The following is a 20,092-nucleotide window of genomic DNA, read 5'->3' on the forward strand; positions in this document are numbered from 1 at the left end:
TGCATTATTATATAAATGTTAATATTTGTGGAACCCATTAGACATTTTTCAACTCAACATGCACTGAGCCCTCGTGTGTTAATCAGTGTTCTGGGTGCAGAATCAACAAATAGTAAATGTATAGTCCTGACTGCTGACTGGGCTTTGCCTACTAAGCATATCTACATTTTTGCTAGAAGCTTTATTTCACTTCCAAAGACCATCTTGCCAATGTGAAGTGACTAGGATGCTTGAGAATTTGTGTTCCCTGTAACCTTCAACCGGGACTGATTATGTTAAAAACTTACATCCCTGCTCTTTTTAGGTAGGAAAAACAAACGGTTCTCTACCTGATTTCATAGGATTCCCCAGTGGGATTCTATTTCAATTGTCTAAAGTAGATTATGTATTTCATAGTTCACTATCCTTAACTTCTCCCCCACCTCCCCAATTGGTGTTTCTGAGAAACAGAAAAATTGGTGCTTCTTAAATAAACTAGTATTTTGAATACACGTTTTGGTCTAATTTAAGGGAAAACTCAACTAAGACACTTACAATCTTGGGGGAGGAGATCAAAGCTAATAAACTAGGGAGAATAATGAATGGCATATGGTGATAAATTCCATGGAGCGTCACTGAATCACCAAAGAGAGAGGGCTCTCAGCTAGAGGGTTTGTTATCTATATAGGATGGTCAGGCAGGCTTGGGAAGGATTTATTTTATGTTGATATTTGAAGAGACTCAGTGAACTCTATCATTGATTATATTAATTTCTGGAGTAAAATGAGCTAAGGTGCTAAGTGCTGGGAGCCTTTCCTTAGCATTTCCATCAAGAGGCAATGAGAGAATTGGTTAGCACTGCACTGTAGCATTGTCATCCCATTGTTCATCGATTTGCTCAAGCAGGCACCAGTAACATCTCCATTGTGAGACTTGTTAACTGTTTTTGGCATATTGAATATGCCACAGGTCGTTTGCCAGGCTCTGCCGTGCAGCGGGATCTCTTGGTAGCTTGCTAGGCTCTCCAAGAGGGACAGAGGAATCAAACTCAGGTCGGTGGCATGCAAGGCAAAAGCCCTACCCACTGTGCTATCGCTCCAGTCCAGAGAATTGGGTATTTGAATAAATATTTGTTTTCTTGCCATGTCCCCCTTGGCTAAATATCCAAACAATACTGAGATAGCTTACTTCTTCCTACTCTGGGGCATTGGCTGGGCCGTTGGCTATCGTTTTTAGGACCATGGGTTTAGTCACATATTTGCTTATTGGTGGAAGCTCAAGAAGGACTTCTGTCTGAGACTTAAGCCTTAAAGCTTTGTAACTTTCCACATGGTGATTCAATTAAAAAAAAAATGACTTCTGTACAACCAAGGCCCAACTCAAAAGTAGACCATGAAGATACTATTTTCTTTAGTTTTATGCTGGAATTCAGATATTTCTGCTCTTGATACTGCCGTTTACTGGGAACTTCAGGATTTATAACATTATAGACTGCCTCTCGGTAAAGGAAATTTAATCAGAAATTCAAACTTTTCTAGGACTACCCCTTAATATGTAGACAATGAAGAGTTGATAGAATTGTACCTTAGAAGCAATCATAAAAGAGACCCTTAGAAATTCCTTCTGTGACATGTTTTCTTTGCTGAATCGAAAATTTGAAAGTTCTGCTGTATTGAAGAGTGAGAAGGACTTGGGAAATCTAAGGGAGAAAATATATCGTCTGTTAACTATTAACAAGTATGACAGGATTGAATATACAGTTTATTTCATCTGTTTTAAGATTTATTTCCAGAAGCTTTCTTTTTAAAGATTCAATCATATAATGATTCTATCAGTGATTTGAACTTCATTTGTAATTTACATAACAAACTTGAAAAATGCATTACATATTTAGACATATGTGCTGACTGAATGGAGTCCTGAAAAACATATCCTACGACTTTAATGAGGGGATTTGGATAAATTCCTGCACTCATATGTTTTTTGCAAATCATACTTATTTTTTAGAAGAAGTTACTTCTTTTATTGACCCTGTGGGCTCTTTTCTTGACTTATGTATCACTGACTTCTCAAATTTTTGTTATTTATTTCCTTCTATTTATTTGGGGATTCATTTTTGTTTTTGTTTTGTTTTGTTTTGTTTTTTGTTCACACCTGGTTTCTCAAGCTATGAAGTTTTTTATTTGATATTTTCCTTATTTGTAGGATTTTCCTTGATGTAGGTCTTTATGGCTGTGATTTTTCCTTAGCACTGAATTTTCTGTGTCCCCTAGTTTCTGATGGTTCTTATTTCATCTTCGATTTGCTCTAACCAAGTTCTTATTCAGTGGTATTCTTATTCAGTTTCCAAATGTTGGTCCTTTCCCTAACTTTCTCTTTATGTTTAGCTTTTACCTTCCTGGCATTGCCATCTGAAAAGATACTTGAATTCATTTCTATTTTATGAGTACCCAAATTGTGCCCCAGCGCTGATCTATACTGAATAATGTTCTATGTGCACTGGAAAATAATTAATATTCATACTTTGGGATGTGAGGGTCCTGTTATATATGTCAGTCCAAGTTCTTCCCTTCCTCATTTAGGGGATTTTATTTCTTTATTGATAATCTTTTCTGTGGGCGGGACACAACCGGGGATTACTCCTGGCTCTGCACTTAAGGATCATTCTGGCAGTGCTGGAGATTTAATCTGGGGATTGAATCAATATTGTTTACAGTACACATTAAAAAAAAGATAGTTCAGCAGGTAATGTGTTTGCTTCCTTTCTTGATATTCTGTCTGGTTTATCAGTCTAATGATAAGAGTAGAGTTATAAAGTCTCCCATTACTATTGTGTTGCTACCAATGTATTTAGGCAAGTGAATCCAATAGCAGCTGCTGTGTAAATTTGTTGTTCTTTTATTCAGCACATATATGTTTTCATCTATTGATTCTTTAATCAGTATGTAATGACCAGCTATATAGTTTATTATTTTTTTTACCTTAACTGGTATTTGGTCGTGGACATGAATAAGCTATTTCTACTTATTTTTAAAGACATAATCCAGTTAAGGTGGAGGTAAGAGATAACAGTTACATAATTTTGGCTGCTAAATATATGTTTATAGCTAGAACAGATTTGAGAATACTAATCATAGACCCGCCATGTAAAAATCAGGCTACCAACAGGAGTTATTTTATGAAAACAAAGTTTCATAAGATGATGGTGTTAGGTTCTTCTACGTGTATTTAGAAGTATGGCCGAATATAAGACAGATTTGTTGACAACTGTTTAAGGATTAGTCAAAACTACTACCTGGAAGATGATTACAGACTTATTTTCTGGAGAAAAAATATAAAGGCTTCTTGGATGACAAAATTCATGATGGAAGCAGGAATACCATCTTGAAAACATGGGGATAAAGTATAATGAACAAAATACTGAGACCTTCAGCAAGTTTCCCCTACTGGACTCTAGATTGCTAGCATTCGGTAATCTCTTGTTAACAAGATGAATTACTCTAACTCTTCTCTAAAATTCTTATTAGTGCAGGAAGTAAAACATAATTCTGATTTTAGTGATTAAACCAAAGATTGATCCCTCTACAATGATTCCTGATAAATTTTCTTGTGTTTCAAAGCCACGGGGCATAAAAAAATGCAATCATATTTTAAATAAGGAGCAAAAACTTACTACTCATGAAAGTAAAACTTCTCTAAAGAAGTTTAAAGCTAGGGTGTGATGTAGCTGACTGGTAGAAGAAGGTAAAAACCTGTATGTATGAAGCCATTACATCTTCTTTTTTGATTGAATCACAGTGAGATGCACAGTTACAAAGTTGTTCCTGATTGGGTTTCAGTCATATATAATGTTCCATCATCTATCCCTTCACTGGTGTACATTTTCTACAAACATCCTTCCCTTCACTGATATACATTCCCTCCCACCCCCTATCCCTAGCCAGCCTCTGTGCTATGGCAGGCACTTTTCTTCTCTGTCTCTCTCTCTCCTTCTCTCCCTCTCCTTTTGAAGCCCTGTTTCAAATCCCTTGCATAGTTGGGGAAAAGAATGGAAAGAAGAAGGCAAACAAAGTGTTTGTGTATTTAGAGGATAGATAGGTAGAGAGGTGATAGACAGATAGATAGATAGATAGATAGATAGATAGATAGATAGATAGATAGATAGATAGATAGACAGACAATATGGCAATGTACTATTGAAAGAAAGACATAGTGCTTTTAAAGACATAGTGCTTTAAAAACCAAAGACAGGGAATTAGAGTGTTCTTTAGTCATTGAAAAGAAAGTAGCATAAACACTGAAAAAAACGTATTGCAAATAAATTCTTGGAAATATCCCATAGAGTACTGCAAGAAAATAAAATAAAATCTGAATATGCCACAGTGTTAAAGCATCCCCAGACTATCTCATTTTGTAGCAGTATAATTTTGAATTTCTATCTTCCTGGCATGTTTACAGGGCTCCCATGGAGTCTCCATAATAATCTAGCTTAGGGATAGAGAGTGAGCAGAGACAATGCTGCATTTGAACAAACCCGCATAGTATTTGACTCTTTCTTTTTTGCCAAGTTATTGCTGAAGAACGACAATATAAATAGATGCCCATTGGCACCATTATTTGGTGACATTCCTCTTGTTCTGTGTCTCTTTGAAGATTGTTCTACCACTGAAGTCAGGTCTTTAAAATGTGGCATCACAAAAATGTATAGTAGAAATGACATCTGCACTTGTATGTTCATTGCAGCACTGTTTACAATAAGCAGAATCTAGAAAAAACCCGAGTATCCGAGAACAGATGAGTGGCTAAAGAAACTTTAGTGCATCTACACAATGGAATACTATGCAGCTGTTAGAAAAGATGAAGTCAAGAAATTTGCATATAGGTGGATCAACATGGAAAGTATCATGCTAAGTGAATTGAGTTAGAAAGAAAGAGAGGGACAGACATAGAAAGATTGCACTCATTTGTGGAATATAAAGTAACAGAACAGGAGACTAACACCCAAGAATAGTATCGATAAGTACCAGGAGATTACTCCACGGCTTAGAAGCCGGCCTCACATACTGGGTGAAAAGGCAGTTCAGTTACAGAAGGGAGCACCAAGTAAAGGGTGCTAGGAGGATCTGCTCAGGATGGGAGACACACGCTGAAAGTAGACTATAGACCAAACATGATGGTCTCTTAATACCTTTATTGAAAACTGCAACACCCAAAAAGAGAGAAAGAGCAAAAGAGAATGCCCTGCCACAGATTTGGGGTTGGGGGGAGGGACAGGGTGGAGATGGTAGGAGAGATGCTTGGACCATTGGTGGTGGAAAATAGGCACTGGTGGAGGGAGGATACTCGATCATTGTATGACTGAAATGCAAGCATGGAAGTTTGTAAGTCTGTAACTGTACCTCATGGTGGTTCACTTAGAAAAAAAATTAAATAAGTAAATAAATAATAAAAAATAAAATAAAATGTGGCATCACCACTTTCCTTTTCATTGAAATAGTTAAATAATTTTTTTAACTGGAAAGCTGCATAGAATAGAGCTTTTTTAATAAAAAAAATTCACTGAGTGCTTCAAATAATATGCATACTTATTGAGATCTTCAGGTGTTATATATGTTCTTTTGGGAGTGTACCAGTCTTTTCGAAGAGAAATATGTAAAGAATTCTATTTTTAGCCTTTATCATCTAGCCTTAACTTTCTGAACTTAAATTCTTTTCCTGTTCATTTTATTCCAAAAAATTATAACATTGCTTTCAGCTGTGGTTTTGTGTTTCATAATCCCATTCTAATATGGGATGTTTTTGTTTTGTTCCATATCAGACAGTTCTCAGGGCTTACTCTTGGCTCTGTACTCAGATGTCACCCCTGGGGTATAAGGGGCCTAACCCAGGTCCACTACGTATAAGACAATCAATCACTTGCAAGCTGTACTATGTCTCCAGCACCAGGATTTTAGGACCTGTATTTTAGGACTACAGACGAGTTAGGGTTTTCAATCCTACGGTTGAAGAATTTGTCCCTGATTAGCAAAAGTTGAAACTGTACTTCTTGTGCTGTTACGTAGAAAAGTAAAGTTTTCCTCTAAATTCTGGAGGTTTTTCATATTTTATGCTCCTCAGTGGAGCAGAAAATAATTGTAAAGAGTTTTTCAAAAATTGCAGTGTTGATGGAAACAGACTCAAGCATGTATGTCAATAGCACAGCAAATTCTAAAGCTGTGTGATTAAAGATACAGATGAAAATGCTCTAAGGTTCTAAATTCTGCCTTAAAGTCTTTACTAGTTAGAACTAACTTTTAAGTTAATTCATTATGCTAGAAACATTTGCATTTTTCCAGCTGAATCCTGTAAGAGTATTTTGATATGTGTGTTTTTGGTTTTGTTTTGACTTTGGAAACACACCGAGCAGTAGTAGCTAGGGAGCTCAGCTACTCCTAGCTCACTGCTAAGGTGTCACTCCTAGCAGTGATTACTGGGACCATGCAGTGCTCGAGGACCATGTGGTACCATAAATCAAGCAGGACCTCCTGCATGCAACATATGTCCCCCAGTCCTTTGAGCTATCTCTTTCACTATATATGTGTGTGTATATGTGTGTGTGGTTTATATGCATATATAAAACAGTTGTGTCTCATAGACTCCATTAAGTGGCTTTGTCATCTTCTTGGTTTCCTCTTAATTATAGTATCCTCATGTGGAATGATAAATATCGTGTGTGTGTCCTGCAACCAAACAGACTGGTTTTTTTTGGGGGGAGCGCTCATAGGGGGGGGCGGTGACACAGCAGTACACCTGACTCTAGATCTTCAGGGTCTTCCTTCTTGTTCTATGCTCAGGGATTATGCCTAGTGGTGCGCAGGGAATTGAGGGACATATATAGTACCAGGAATCAGTCTGGACTTGGTCATATGCAAGGCAAACACAAATACCTTAGCCCCTTTACAATCTCTCTAGGCCCACAGACAGATGTTTAAATCTCAAGCAAGATCAGAATCTTTCTCAGCCCAGTTTCCATAAGACATTACAAGCAACCGATGAGAATCAATATTAAAGTTTAGATTAATATGTCTAATTTGCCATATTGTCATGTTTTGTTTATATTATTTTCAAAAGTTACTAATCAAGTCAAAGGGTACTTTTATCCTGCAAGATAACAAACAAAAATTGTCAGCCTCCAGACCAAATCCAGAATCACAAGCTGGTATGTTTGAGCACGTATTTTGTTTATGTCTTTTGCTTGTCCTTGTAAGTGTGAACTTGCAAGTTTTATACTCTGCACAGCTTCTCAGCGTCTGTGTTATTTGAGCAGTATCTTTTATTTTCCTTTGCAGGTCCTTAAGACACTTTCATTGATTCTGTGTTCTCTAAGAAAAAGCCTTAATTTGAGATTGAGCTGTATAAAATTGTTCTTTGTATAGGTGAAAAAGCCAAATATAGTAATTACATATGATTCAAGCTAATCAGACAAAATAATCTAAGTTCTGCTATTCTTGGTGATCTTCCAGTTTCAAAATAACTTCTTTTCTATTTTTGAAAAGAAAACCAATTTCACTGTAAATTTGTTGTCACTGGAAAAGAATATCAATTCCACACTGACTGTGCAAAGAGCCTTGTGCCAGCTCTTAAGAATGACAAAGATATAAGTCACATAAAGCATGCACTGATTGGGAGGAGCTTGCCTTAGTTTTCAAACTGTGAGTGCCTTACTTAATGTTAAATTATGAGGCTGTGCTGGGACTGGAGTGATAGCATAGTGGGTAGGGTGTTTGCCTTGCATGTGGCCGACCCGGGTTCAATTCCCAGCATCCCATATGGTCCCCCAACCCTGCCAGGAGTAAAATCCTGAGAGCATGAGCCAGGAGTAACCTCTGTCCATCGCCAGGTGTGACCCCAAAACCAGGGGCTGGAGTGATAGAGCAGTGGGTAGGGCGTTTGCCTTGCATGCGTCCAACCCGGGTTCAAATCCCAGCATCTCATATGGTCCCCCAAGCACCGCCAGGAGTGATTCCTGAGTGCATGAGCCAGGAGTGACCCTTGTGCATCACTGGGTGTGACCCAAAAATAAGATATATATATGTATATATATATATACACACATATATGAGCCTGTGCTCTACTGTGCTGTACTTATCAGTGTGTTCCTTGCATAATAGATGTTCGATGAATCCTTGTTATTTTAGTGGAAGGTAAAGAGAAAGAGTAAGGTACAGGAAGGAGGAGGAGGTGGAGAGTGGAGAATAGTTTAAGAATAAATGAAGAGGTTGGGAAGTTAATGTATGGGACCTAAGTCTAATTTCCAATGTCATATGGTCTCCTGAGCATCACTGGACCTATAGAGCCCTGAACATCCCCCAAGGTGACCATGGTGGACCAGCACTGTAGCACTCACTGACATCCTGGCCAAGTTGGCCAGGACCACAGGAGTGATTGCCATGTCTGCCCCCCAGCAACACTTGGGAGAGCCCCTCCCCTCAAAAAAAATGACAAAATGGACTTATAACAGATAAGGAGACTATGGAAAGACTATTTTAGGCTTTTAAATTTTCTTCTATGTTTAGTACTCAAAACTATTTAAAGTCAGCTTGTCAACTAGATATTGCTCTAAATGACATTGACATTGGTGTGTTTTCTAAAACTTAAACCAGTCTCAGTGGATATATCCACCCCATCATGAAGTATTTTTAAATGAAAGCTTCGAACACAATAACCAAATTATTTTCATTAAGATAGCCAGCTCACTTTATGTGAAAGTTAGAGGAGGCATTATAACTTTTACTAAAAATCTGTTAACAAGTGATCACACAAAGATGACAACATGAGGATTTTTTTCTTTTCCTACTTTCTTTCTTTCTTTCTTTCTTTCTTTCTTTCTTTCTTTCTTTCTTTCTTTCTTTCTTTCTTTCTTTCTTTCTCTTTCTTTCTTTTCTTTCTTTCTTCCTTCCTTCCTTTCTCTCTTTCTCTCTTTCTCTCTTTCACTCATTCTTTCTTTCTCTCTTTCTTCCTCTCTGTTTTTTCTTTGTTTTAAACTTCTATTAAATAGAACAGTTTACAAAGTGACTGATAGTTGTGTTTTAGGCATACAGTAATTCAATACCACATCCACCAGTGTTCCCAGATTCCCACACTCCCACCCCGCTCTACAAGAGTGATTCCTATGTGCTGAGTCAAAAATAAGCCATAAGCAACACCGTGTATGGCCACAGGACAAGTGCTGTCTTATTGAATATTTGATTTTTAAATAAGTAAATTGTATTAATGAACAGAAATAGTTGAGATGGTTCACTTTATATGCTCTGTAAAGATTACTATGATAAAGAATTATCTCAATATTTAGCATGAGGCATTTTAGAAAGTTTACACTAAAAGAAAAAGTTTCTATATAGTCTGAGTAAAATAATATATGAGTCATATTTCTTCCCTTTGAAGGCAAGTCATTCTCGAAAAATTTGTAAAGACTTTATTCTATATGAACATCCAGCTAGTTACTCAGATTCACTTGTGAGCAGCTTTATTTTCTGTTCCAAAGAAAAAGATTATTATTTGAAAACACTTTAACTTCATAAAAAATATAATGAAACCAGTTGTGATTAATTTTTTTTATTTTAAAACTAGCACTACACGGTAGCACTGTCATCCCCTTGTTCATCGATTTGCTCAAGTGGGCACCAGTAATGTCTCCATTGTGAGACTTGTTGTTAACTGGTTTTGGCATATCGAATATGCCATGGGTAGCTTGCCAGGCTTTGCTGTGCGGGCGGGATACTTTCGGTAGCTTGCTGGGCTCTCAAAGAGGGACAGAGGAATTGAACCCAGGTCAGCCGCGTGCAAGGCAAACACCCTAGCAGCTGTGCTATCGATCCAGTCCATTCTAAAAGTAATATATTTAAAATAGGAAATTTGAAAAGTCGGAGAGATAGTACTGCTGCTAGGGCATTTGTTTACCTTGCACACAGCTGATCTGGGTTCAATCCTCAACACCATATATGGCTCCCCATGCACTGCTGATAGTGGTCCCTGAGTGTAGAGCCAGGAGTATGCCCTGAGCATCTGAGCACCTCTAGGTTTGACCCAAAACTCAAAATAATAATAGTAATAAAATAGAAAATTTGGAAAATATCTTTCATTTCATTTTCTAGTGAAAAGCTCTAGGAACATTAGGACCATCTGGGATGATGGTAATCTTATATTTAAAATAAGAGGTCTAGTATTTAGGTTTTTAAACCCTTTGTCAATGTGTGAAGTTCATGTAAGTATGGTTTTTGTTTCTTTTTTTACTACTATGGTTGTCATTTAGAGATTACTTCAACAAAATTGCCTAATTCTGTATAACTGCTTGTTCACATTAAAATGCATCTGTGGATACTGCCTTGGACCTTGCTTCCAAAAGTTTCAGATGGGGGAATTAAAGCAATATGATCTCAGCATCCCTTTAAAAGAATACATTCACAGTCTTCTCAATTCCTTCCTTCCAGGGCAAATATCAGTAGATGGATTTATGCGCTATCTCAGTGGAGAAGAAAATGGAGTCGTTTCACCTGAGAAACTGGATTTGAATGAAGATATGTCTCAGCCCCTTTCTCACTATTTCATTAATTCCTCACACAACACCTACCTCACAGGTAAAGAGTTTCTAAGTTTCTTTCACAATTACTTCAGCTACTCCCACCAGCTTCTCTCCCTGTGGTTTAGAAGTAGCATTCAGAAACACTTTCCCATGAAATGCTTCTGAGAAATGGTTTCACCATTTCACCAGAGGTTTCACCCATATGCAGGCCTGTCATTATGAAATTGAATCATTTCTTCACAGAGCATCTCTAAGTTTATGTCTTCTAAAATAGATGTGTATCTGCTATGTTCACACCAACGGACTTTTTGTGTAATTGGACTTCATTCTTTAGGGAACCGATATTTATTTACATTCCAATACTGAGCTTCTTTAATCTACAACAAAGTTCTGAAGGCCTTCATAACTTCTTATCAAAGATAATTGGTTTTCTTCTCAAAATGGAAATTGAGGGGCTGGAGCGATAGCACAGCAGGTAGGGCATTTGCCTTGCACTCGGCTGACCCGGGTTCAATTCCCAGCATTCCATATGGTCCCGTGAGCACCGCCAGGGGTGATTCCTGAGTGCAGAGCCAGGAGTAACCTCTGTGCATTGCCAGGTGTGACCCAAAAAGCAAAAAAAAAAAATGGAATTGAGCTTTAGATACAAAACAAATGCATTTGACCATTCATGTCACATGTGCTACAATAAAGAAGGAAAAGAAACATCTTGTTTCTTGGCTTAATACTAAACTGAGCATAGTCAGGGGTTTTTGCAGATAGGCAAATAGAAAAATATTAATAGTATGTATATATGTACGTGTATTATATCTCAACAAAGTCTAAAATTAAAATTTTTATGAACTCGTTTTAATGACACTAAAAGAGTTGTTTGTGATTAAAATAGCTTTCTTCAGAATACAATTTCTTCAGTAGTTAGTGGTTTAATATACATGTACTGCATATTAGATCCCTAATTACTAACTTTGAAAAGATTTTATGTACAATATACTTACTTAAAAGTATTTCTTGGGGTTAGAGAGAAAAGTACAGTGAGTAAAATGCTTGCCTGGCACAGAATTGACCCAGGTTTGATCCCAGGCACCGCGTAAGGCCATCAATCACCACAGAAAGGGATACTGAAAGCACAGAGGTTAGAGTAAGTACTGAGCCCAGCCAGGTGTGACCCAAAATTCCGCAATAAATAAATAAATGAAAAAATATTTCTTTTTTAAAAAAGTCACACTCCTGCTTTAAAAAATCCATCTCCAGCTAAAAACCTAACCTTAAGACCTATAGTGCATGATCCCCAGAGAGATAGTTCAGAAGTTAAGGCACTTCTCTTGCATGAGCCCACAGAGATCATTCCCTGAAACCATGTGCGGTTTCCCCAAGCACCACTAAGATGTGTTTCCTGAGCCCCAAACAGGAATATGCACTAAACACTACCAGATGTGATCCTAAAACAAAGCAAAACAGACAAAAGACCTACAGTGCAAGGCATATATGAGGTCTCATTTTGTGTGTGTGTTGTCACACCATGGTGTCTCACCACGACATGGGCGAGGTTTTGATGTGTTTATAACATTTTGGCTTGAAGTGTATGGGTTGTGTTGCAGGAAGGCCAGAAATGGTACTCACATAATCACAAAGGAAATTGGGTACTAGATTTTCATGGGAGTGTCCAAGAGAATTTACAGGATTCAAACATCTGGCAGTGAAGTAGCCCTTTGTTCCAAATTCCTTGTACAGATCCTCACCTCCCGGTATAAGTGTAATTGGTATGATATCAAATCTAGCATTGGCCTGGAATCAGATACTTTGGTGAAACAGCTTAATGCAAAAATGAGTCTTGGACAGAGATAACAGTATCGCTTCCAAATAATAGGCGATCTCTGGAAGAATCCATGTCATCTGAGACCATCTAGCACAGAATCATAGTCATTTGAACTATCCATCACTTGCTTGTTCTTCATGAAAAATGCATAGCTCACGGGCTGCTCATGGTCTATTTGGTTTTAACTGACATTATCTATAGAGAGAAATGTATGTCATAAAATTAACTACATGAGTAGTTAATTTTGACTCATCTTAAACCCTGTTTGGATCATCTCTCTTTGCATTAAAAAAAAATTTACAACATAGTGGCATAAAGCAGCTATCATTTTACTTTGACTCATATTCTGTATGTGAAGAATCCAAGGGCTCAGAGAGGTTGGCTTATCTCTGCTCTCTGGTCACTTGGGCCGCAGCTGGATGGTAAATGGTGGGGGACGGGGTGGGGGGTAACATAAACGGCTTGTTGCTCGCACCTTCCCCACCAACATTTCTGGCACTTGGCATGTGATGACCCAACATCTTGGCTCAAGTGGAATACTGACCTAATTTTCTACAAGGAGCTTTACCATGTGAATCCAGCCTCCTCACAGCATAATTGTCCCAGGGTAGGTAGAAGCTCATCATCATCATCATCATTATCATCTCGTTGATCGTTGAATTTTTTGAGCAGTGTCAGTACCGTCTCCATTCGTCAGGTAGAAGCTAAGAGACACAATAATGAGAACAAGGGGAAAGTTTCATTGCTTTTTTGCACCTGACCTCCCAAATCCCTTTGTCACTGCCTTCATTATTTGTTAAAACAGTCCCAAGTCTAGCTATATTGTAAAGGAGGGGACAGAGATCACAGCCCTGAATGGGAGGAATATCAAAATAGTTTCAGCATCGAATGAAAACTATTTAAATATTTTATAATTTTGAAAATGTCTACCTAGTCTACTTTCTTGGATTCTGTTTCTTAAGACTGTTACAAAGAGTTAGCAATATTCACTCAAATTGATACGTTTTTTTCTAAAGCACTGATTTTTTTACTTCCCTGGCTTCTTGACCTTTTATCATTGATCTACTTAACAATCTGGTAAAACCTCTCTGTGAACATTTCCAAGAATACTATTGAATGCAAATATTTATATATATATATAAGATTTTAAAGAAAAAATCCATTTAAATGTTCTTTATCAAATATTAAAAAGCAAATCTATGATAATATCATTAACACACTTGAAATAACATAAATAATATGCTGTGATATTTGCAGCTCTTTAAATATAATATAAAATATTTGTGATTTCTGCTGGTGACATCACAGATCCCTGCAGTACCACTGTGAGCTGTAACCTATATTCAGAATTGAAGCAAATGTTAAATTTCACAGAGACAAAAATTATAAATAGAATCCTTTTATTTTCATGCCAGTATAAGAAAGTTAACCTTAAGTCAAAGAATTTATGTAGGATCCTAAAAATATTACTATAAGGTAATATTTCCTAAAAATATTACTATAAGGTAATATTTCTATACAACACTAAAAATTTGTGGAGATGTGCCATGTTATGGAATTGCATTTGTCATATGCATAGGACCACAAGAGTCTTAAGAATTCTCAAATATATGTCCAGTTGTATTTTGGACACTTGTGGGTAGTTTCAGCCACCTGGAAATATTTAGTAATTCTTTAAGTCCTCTAGTTCCTTCCAACTGATATACTAATTTTTACATTAAAGTGAATCAGCAATACCAAAACAATTGCATGTCAAGACTAGCAATATATTCCATTATTTTTCTGAACATATTAATTTTTCTTCTTCAGTGTATCTTAAATGCTTTAATTTTTTTTTAATTTTGCCACAGTCACTGTTTTCCTTTCAATTTGTCTCAATATTGGTTGCTGAGAACATTTTTAGGTTGGCTATTATGTCTTCCTGACATGACCCTTTGATCTCAAAAGTGCTATTGCTTTTTTTGCACATAAAGGTCTTCAGACATACCTCGTTCCTTTCTGAACCACTCACAGAATAAGACTTTTCCCCAATGAGCCCTTGTACCTTTTAGTGGGAAAAAAAAAGGAAGTGCTTAAAAAGACATTTTGCTGTGCTATAGAATATTGCTTCCAGACCATTCCAATGAACTAAGTTGTAAGAAAAAGTATTTTTCTCTTGTTAAGTCATGACTTTACATAAGTCATAAGTCGTGACTTTACACTTTACATACTTTATATAAACTTACTTATATCTTTGAATTCATGCTATTGATTCTTAACTGTGTTTCTTTTTCAATCTTGATTTTAAAAATTTTGACATACTTATTTGCATTACTGAAAACATTAATTCTCAGAGATCATTCAATATTAGTACCAATACTGAAAAATATTATTTTTATTTTTCTTTATATATTTTACTAGAATTTTCAGTTCATTTTATTTATTCTAGAATGATTTACTGCCACCCCAACACCACCTGCATATAACTCAGCACATAGATAGGGCAGAAAATTTGGCTTCATTGTGTCAGTTTTCATTTAGGCAGTAAGTAGTTCTCTGAAGGTGGAAGGAGGAAGTTTTAGCTACTAGGAAATTAGGAAATAAAAGGATCTTTCTGTTTTGTTTTGGGGTTTTTGGTAGCTTTTTTTGGGGGGGGGTCACACCTGACAATGCACAGGGATTACTCCTGGCTCTACACTCAGGAATCACTCCTGGCAGTATTCAAAGAACCCTATGGGATGCTGGGAATCGAACCCAGGTCAGCCACATGCAGAGCTATTGCTGTGTTATTGCTCCAGCCCCTGTTTTTTTTTTTTTTTTGGATGAAGAAATCAAATTGCTGTTTTCAAATTTCTATACAATGTTTTCATATAACCACCATCTGACTCACTCAGCTAATTCTATCTCCAATTATCTAATTCCTCATCCAGTAAGCTAATTCTATCTCTAATTATCTAATCACTCATAGTATTTTAATTCCCATATTTTCAAATATTCAGTTTTTAAATTGTTACCTGAGTTGCTTATGTTATATAAAACTCTGATCAATAGATATTTTTATATTACCTTATTTACTTTCCGTAGCTATGTAGTATACCAAAGTTTGCATTAAATAATCGACATTATCCACATATGTGTTTGTGGATGACCCATATTTAATCCACATTATCACAATATTGCTTTGTCCCAATATCAATGTCTTTCATTTTTCAGCATAAGAATTAAAGGGAATTCCATATAAATTTATCTCTCAAGAGAAAACCAAACACCTTTATATGCAAATATTATAATTAATAGGTTGGCAGTATTTCCTAAAATCACTTTTGATGTGGAAAATTAGAATTTACTACATATAATATTATTAATATCCTTGTTTAAATTACAGATGGATCTAATGTATTACTCCTCAGATAACTTTGGATAAGTAAATACAAGGGCTAATAGTACAGAAGTTCAAACTTCCCAAAACAATTTCAAATATCAAATATATCAAATATATACCCTAATACATTTCAATTAAATGTCAGAATTAATACCTTGAAAATGAATTTGATTTTACACTTTACAGTCATTGACAGAATAAAAAGGAAACTTTTTCTAGAAAAAAAGCATTGTTTATAGAGATGTTTAAAACACAACTTCACTGTTCACATTTTTTTATGCTAGTTACAAATAGAGATTGGTACCTACTTCCATTGTCCTTTGAGTAGATTGTAAAAGATTTCCATATACACAGTCATTAAAGTTATGAACAACTCTCTATTTTCCCAACTTCCACGTCACCATATTATTTTCCTAGGGAAATTTAAGAACTAGTATTCCTGAGAAACAACAGCTTAAATCCAAATTAAATTTAAGAATTAATTCAGTACTTCAAATGGTCTTTTGAATATCCAAAGGGACTGTAAAAATTAAACTACAGCATAAAAACCAATCAACTTAGCAATGCATATTATTAGTAGGTCTATTTTTCTACTTATTATTGCCCCTCTGTTAACTAAAGTCACCAGGAAGAAAAATAAATGGAACTTTTGAGAGAAATACATAAATAAAATGAGTTGGTTTTTTATTTTGATGGTCATTTTTACAGTTTTTAAATAGTCCTGGAAGTATATTATGTAGTGTTTATATTTTAAATTATTGTTTTTCATTTGGAATCTACCCTTATGATTTAAAACAAAATTTTCTCAGGACAAAGTAGTATGCAATGATTTTGACTTACAATTTTCAGCTCTGCATAAATTCCCTATTTGGGACTCTATATTCCAAACCTTTGAGAGATAATGACTTCATATACACTGACAAAACAAGGTGGTATGACTCTAAATAATAAGCATCCATGTATAGTGTAGACAAGATATTATTACACTTGAGAGTTTAATTATTCCTCCAATAAATTAAAAATCTCAGAAATATATTTAATGATTATTCAACTCATCACTTCATACATATATGTGTGTGTTTGTGTGCTATAGAAAAGTTCCAAGAATTTTTTCAAGTCAAAATTTTATCATAATAATCTACTGCAAACTAGATTGTATCTTCCCTTTCACTTTCCCAACTCATTTATCCCTTATCACACTTTTTATAATTCATTTTTGGTTTAAAGTACTAAAAGGCTTATAAAAGTTCATGGTAGAATGGAAAGAAGATGAATTTAAGGAATGAGCATACGAAGTGTAAACTGGACATAAATTAAGTCCTGGCTTCATTTGTAAAATGAAACTAAATTAAAAGAGCCAGAGTATTTTTGAATACAAATAATAGTACTAATGTAACTTGCTGATCCAATCAGTATATTATCAAATGTCTCAAGGATTCTATTTTATCACTCATATATATATTTTTTAAGCTTTGATACTTCACCAGCAGGCCCTAAAAGGAGAATTCAGTTTCTCAGGATGAGGTGAATGAGGGCAGGAGAGAAGTCAATGGAATAAGCTGAGCAAAGGGGCTGGAGTGATAGCACAGCGGGTAGGGCATTTGCCTTGTACGTGGCCGACCCGGGTTCGATTCCCAGCATCCCATATGGTCCCCTGAGCACTGCCAGGAGTAATTCCTGAGTGCAGAGCCAGGAGTAACCCCTGTGCATCACCAGGTGTGACCCAAAAAGATAAAAAAAAAAAAAGCTGAGCAAAGATGTGGTTCCAGTTGTGGTGTGTCAGAAACTACAATGCTGTGAGAAGTTCTGGTGGTTATATTGTGCTGCAAAGTCTAACTGCCCTTGAGGCCAGATCAGTGTTGCATATTTGGGAAAGACAGTGGAGGTAGGAATAATCTCCAGGAGAGGAAGCTTACTTTTGACTAAAAGCAGTGTTTTCTTCTTTCCTTTTCTCTGTGGCTTGGGGGATGTTGGATGAGCCACACTCATCTGTGTTCAGGGCTTATTCCTGCCTCTGTTTTCAGGGATCACTCCTGGTAGGTCTTAGGGGACCATATGTAGTCCTGGGTATGGAGCCGGGGGTGTCTGCGTGCAAGGCAAATGCTCAACACGTTGTGCTATCTCTCCAGCTCATGAACTTTTTTGTTAGATATATCCCAGAGTTACATCACATAGAAATGTCCACCTTAATCACTAATACAGGTCACAGTGACTGGCTTCAAATAATTACTTATTCAAATAAGTACTGGGTAAAGGAACCCAAAATATGTCAGAGACTAAATAGAATATTCTATTGGCAATGGAAAAGGGGGGAAAAAGGAAAGAGCACACTGAATTTTTTTTTTTTTTTGCTTTTTGGGTCACACCCAGCGATGCACAGAGGTTACTCCTGGCTCTGCACTCAGGAATTACTCCTGGCGGTGCTCAGGGGACCATATGGGATGCTGGGAATCGAACCCGGGTCGGCCGCGTGCAAGGCAAACGCCCTACCCGCTGTGCTATCGCTCCAGCCCCAAGCACACTGAATTTTAAGATGAGGGTTTAACTAAATTTTAACTTCCTGGTAAAAAGGAGTCTTCTCATTTATATTTATTTTTACCTTATAATTATAGATTAGGCATGATAGTATTGATGTTAATGGTATTGATTTGCAAAGTTCTGCATCTCTTTCTCCTTTCCTAGGTAAGAATAACAAATATACCTGCAGTCAGTCTTGTATAATAGTCACAGTAGTTTGTTTCGTACAGTGAATGTAGCTGGGAGTGTGCATAGATCTGTTGCTTAAGACATCTAAAATCATTAAAGCATATGTTCCAAGCTGTTTTCCTACCTTCTCGTCTAGTCTGTCTCATGGCAGTTGGATCTCTATCCAAGAGAGCTTCATTGCCAACTAGAGCATTGTTTTTGCCTGAATGCAATCAGAGAAATGTCTTCTCAAAAGAGGAAGTTAAGGCCAGAGATTTCGTGCAGGAACTAAGGCAATTGTCTTTCATTTCCCTGATTCCGGCTTGATCCCTGGCACCATACACCGTCCCCTGAGCAATGCCAGGGCCACTCCCAAGCACACAGCCAGCAATAGCCCCTGAACACTTTCCGATGAGATCCAAACCCTCCCACCACAAAATCATCAATGTCACAAAATCAGATATCACTCAGAAGTCTGTGTTAAAGAGAGACTTATTTTGAACTTTCTGGTCTCTTCTATCCATGCAGTTCTTGGAGAATCCTGGACATTCACTTGAGACATAGCTCAGGTCGATATAGCCAGCTGCCCAAAATGAATTCAGGCAAGGGAAACATTGCAGAGCTATGACTCAGGGCAGTAGTACCAAATTAAGCTGAAGGAACTTTAGTTCCCAAGTTCAGTAGTGGTTTTGGAATGAGCTCCATAGGGTGTTCTCATGCAGACAGTGGTGATGCCAGAGGCCAGGTTCAGAAAAGTAAAGGATAAGTGACTCATGACACAGCATTAATCTCAACCCCTGACAATTCCCTGGCCTGAAAAACTGTATTCATTTGTCTCTAATCAAATGGAAATATAATGGGCAGTTGGGATATAGCAACAATGTAGCACTGTAGCACTGTCGTCCAGTTGTGCATCGATTTGCTGGAGCAGGCACCAGTAATGTCTCCATTGTGAGACTTGTTACAGTTTTTGGCATCTCGAATACGCCAAGAGGAGCTTGCCAGGCTCTGCCGTGTGGGCGGGATACTCTCAGTAGCTTGCCAGGCTCTCCAAGAGGGGCTAAGGAATGGAACCTGGGTCTGCTGCGTGCAAGGCAAATGCCCTACCTGCTCAGCTATCATGACAGTCCATAGGTGGAAATTTTAGGGAAGAAAACTTAATGGGTTTTGAGGCTTAAGCAGAAAAAGAAGAAATAATGGAAACTATTTGTACTTATATTTGGAAATATCTCTATAGATGAAGGGAAATATATGAAATAATCTAATACACGTTAGGGAGTAGAATGCCTGTGGATATATTAGGGTTTTCTTAAAATGTGGCTTGGGGAGCCATTTATAATAAATATCATTTAAGAGTAAGAAAACTTTAATTGGAGGGAGTTTGATGGGTATAGGTGAAGGACCATGCACACATGCATGCACATACATACACACTCTCCCAAGTTCTTTTATTTTTTCACAATTTTTTTGCATATCACACACCCAAACCCATAATTTACTGTGTCTTTTGTATCAACAACTAAGAAACATTTATAAACTATATGAAAATACTCCTATTTATTCTCAAATAATAAAAAATATGCAAGAAAATTCAAATAAATGTTGTATATGACTAAATAATATGGGTTAGGTATTTATCTAGGTTGATCTGCCATTAGCTTTACTTTATAAACACATGGTTACTTCCCAT

At 36.8% G+C, this 20,092-nt stretch overlaps 1 protein-coding gene across 3 annotated transcripts in view; it reads left to right on the forward strand.

Annotated features, from left to right (window-relative positions):
* PLCB1 (phospholipase C beta 1) overlaps positions 1-20,092 on the forward strand; it is a 797,636-nt gene that overhangs the window by 564,071 nt on the left and 213,473 nt on the right. For all 3 annotated transcript variants that reach the window (XM_055133540.1, XM_055133538.1, XM_055133539.1), the window contains one exon: positions 10,449-10,595. In XM_055133540.1, coding sequence (XP_054989515.1) covers positions 10,449-10,595 — 147 coding nt within the window. The remainder of the gene's footprint in view (positions 1-10,448; positions 10,596-20,092) is intronic.

This window comes from Sorex araneus, chromosome 3 (genome assembly GCF_027595985.1).
Source record: "Sorex araneus isolate mSorAra2 chromosome 3, mSorAra2.pri, whole genome shotgun sequence".
In the NCBI taxonomy this organism is placed as follows: Eukaryota; Metazoa; Chordata; class Mammalia; order Eulipotyphla; family Soricidae; genus Sorex; species Sorex araneus.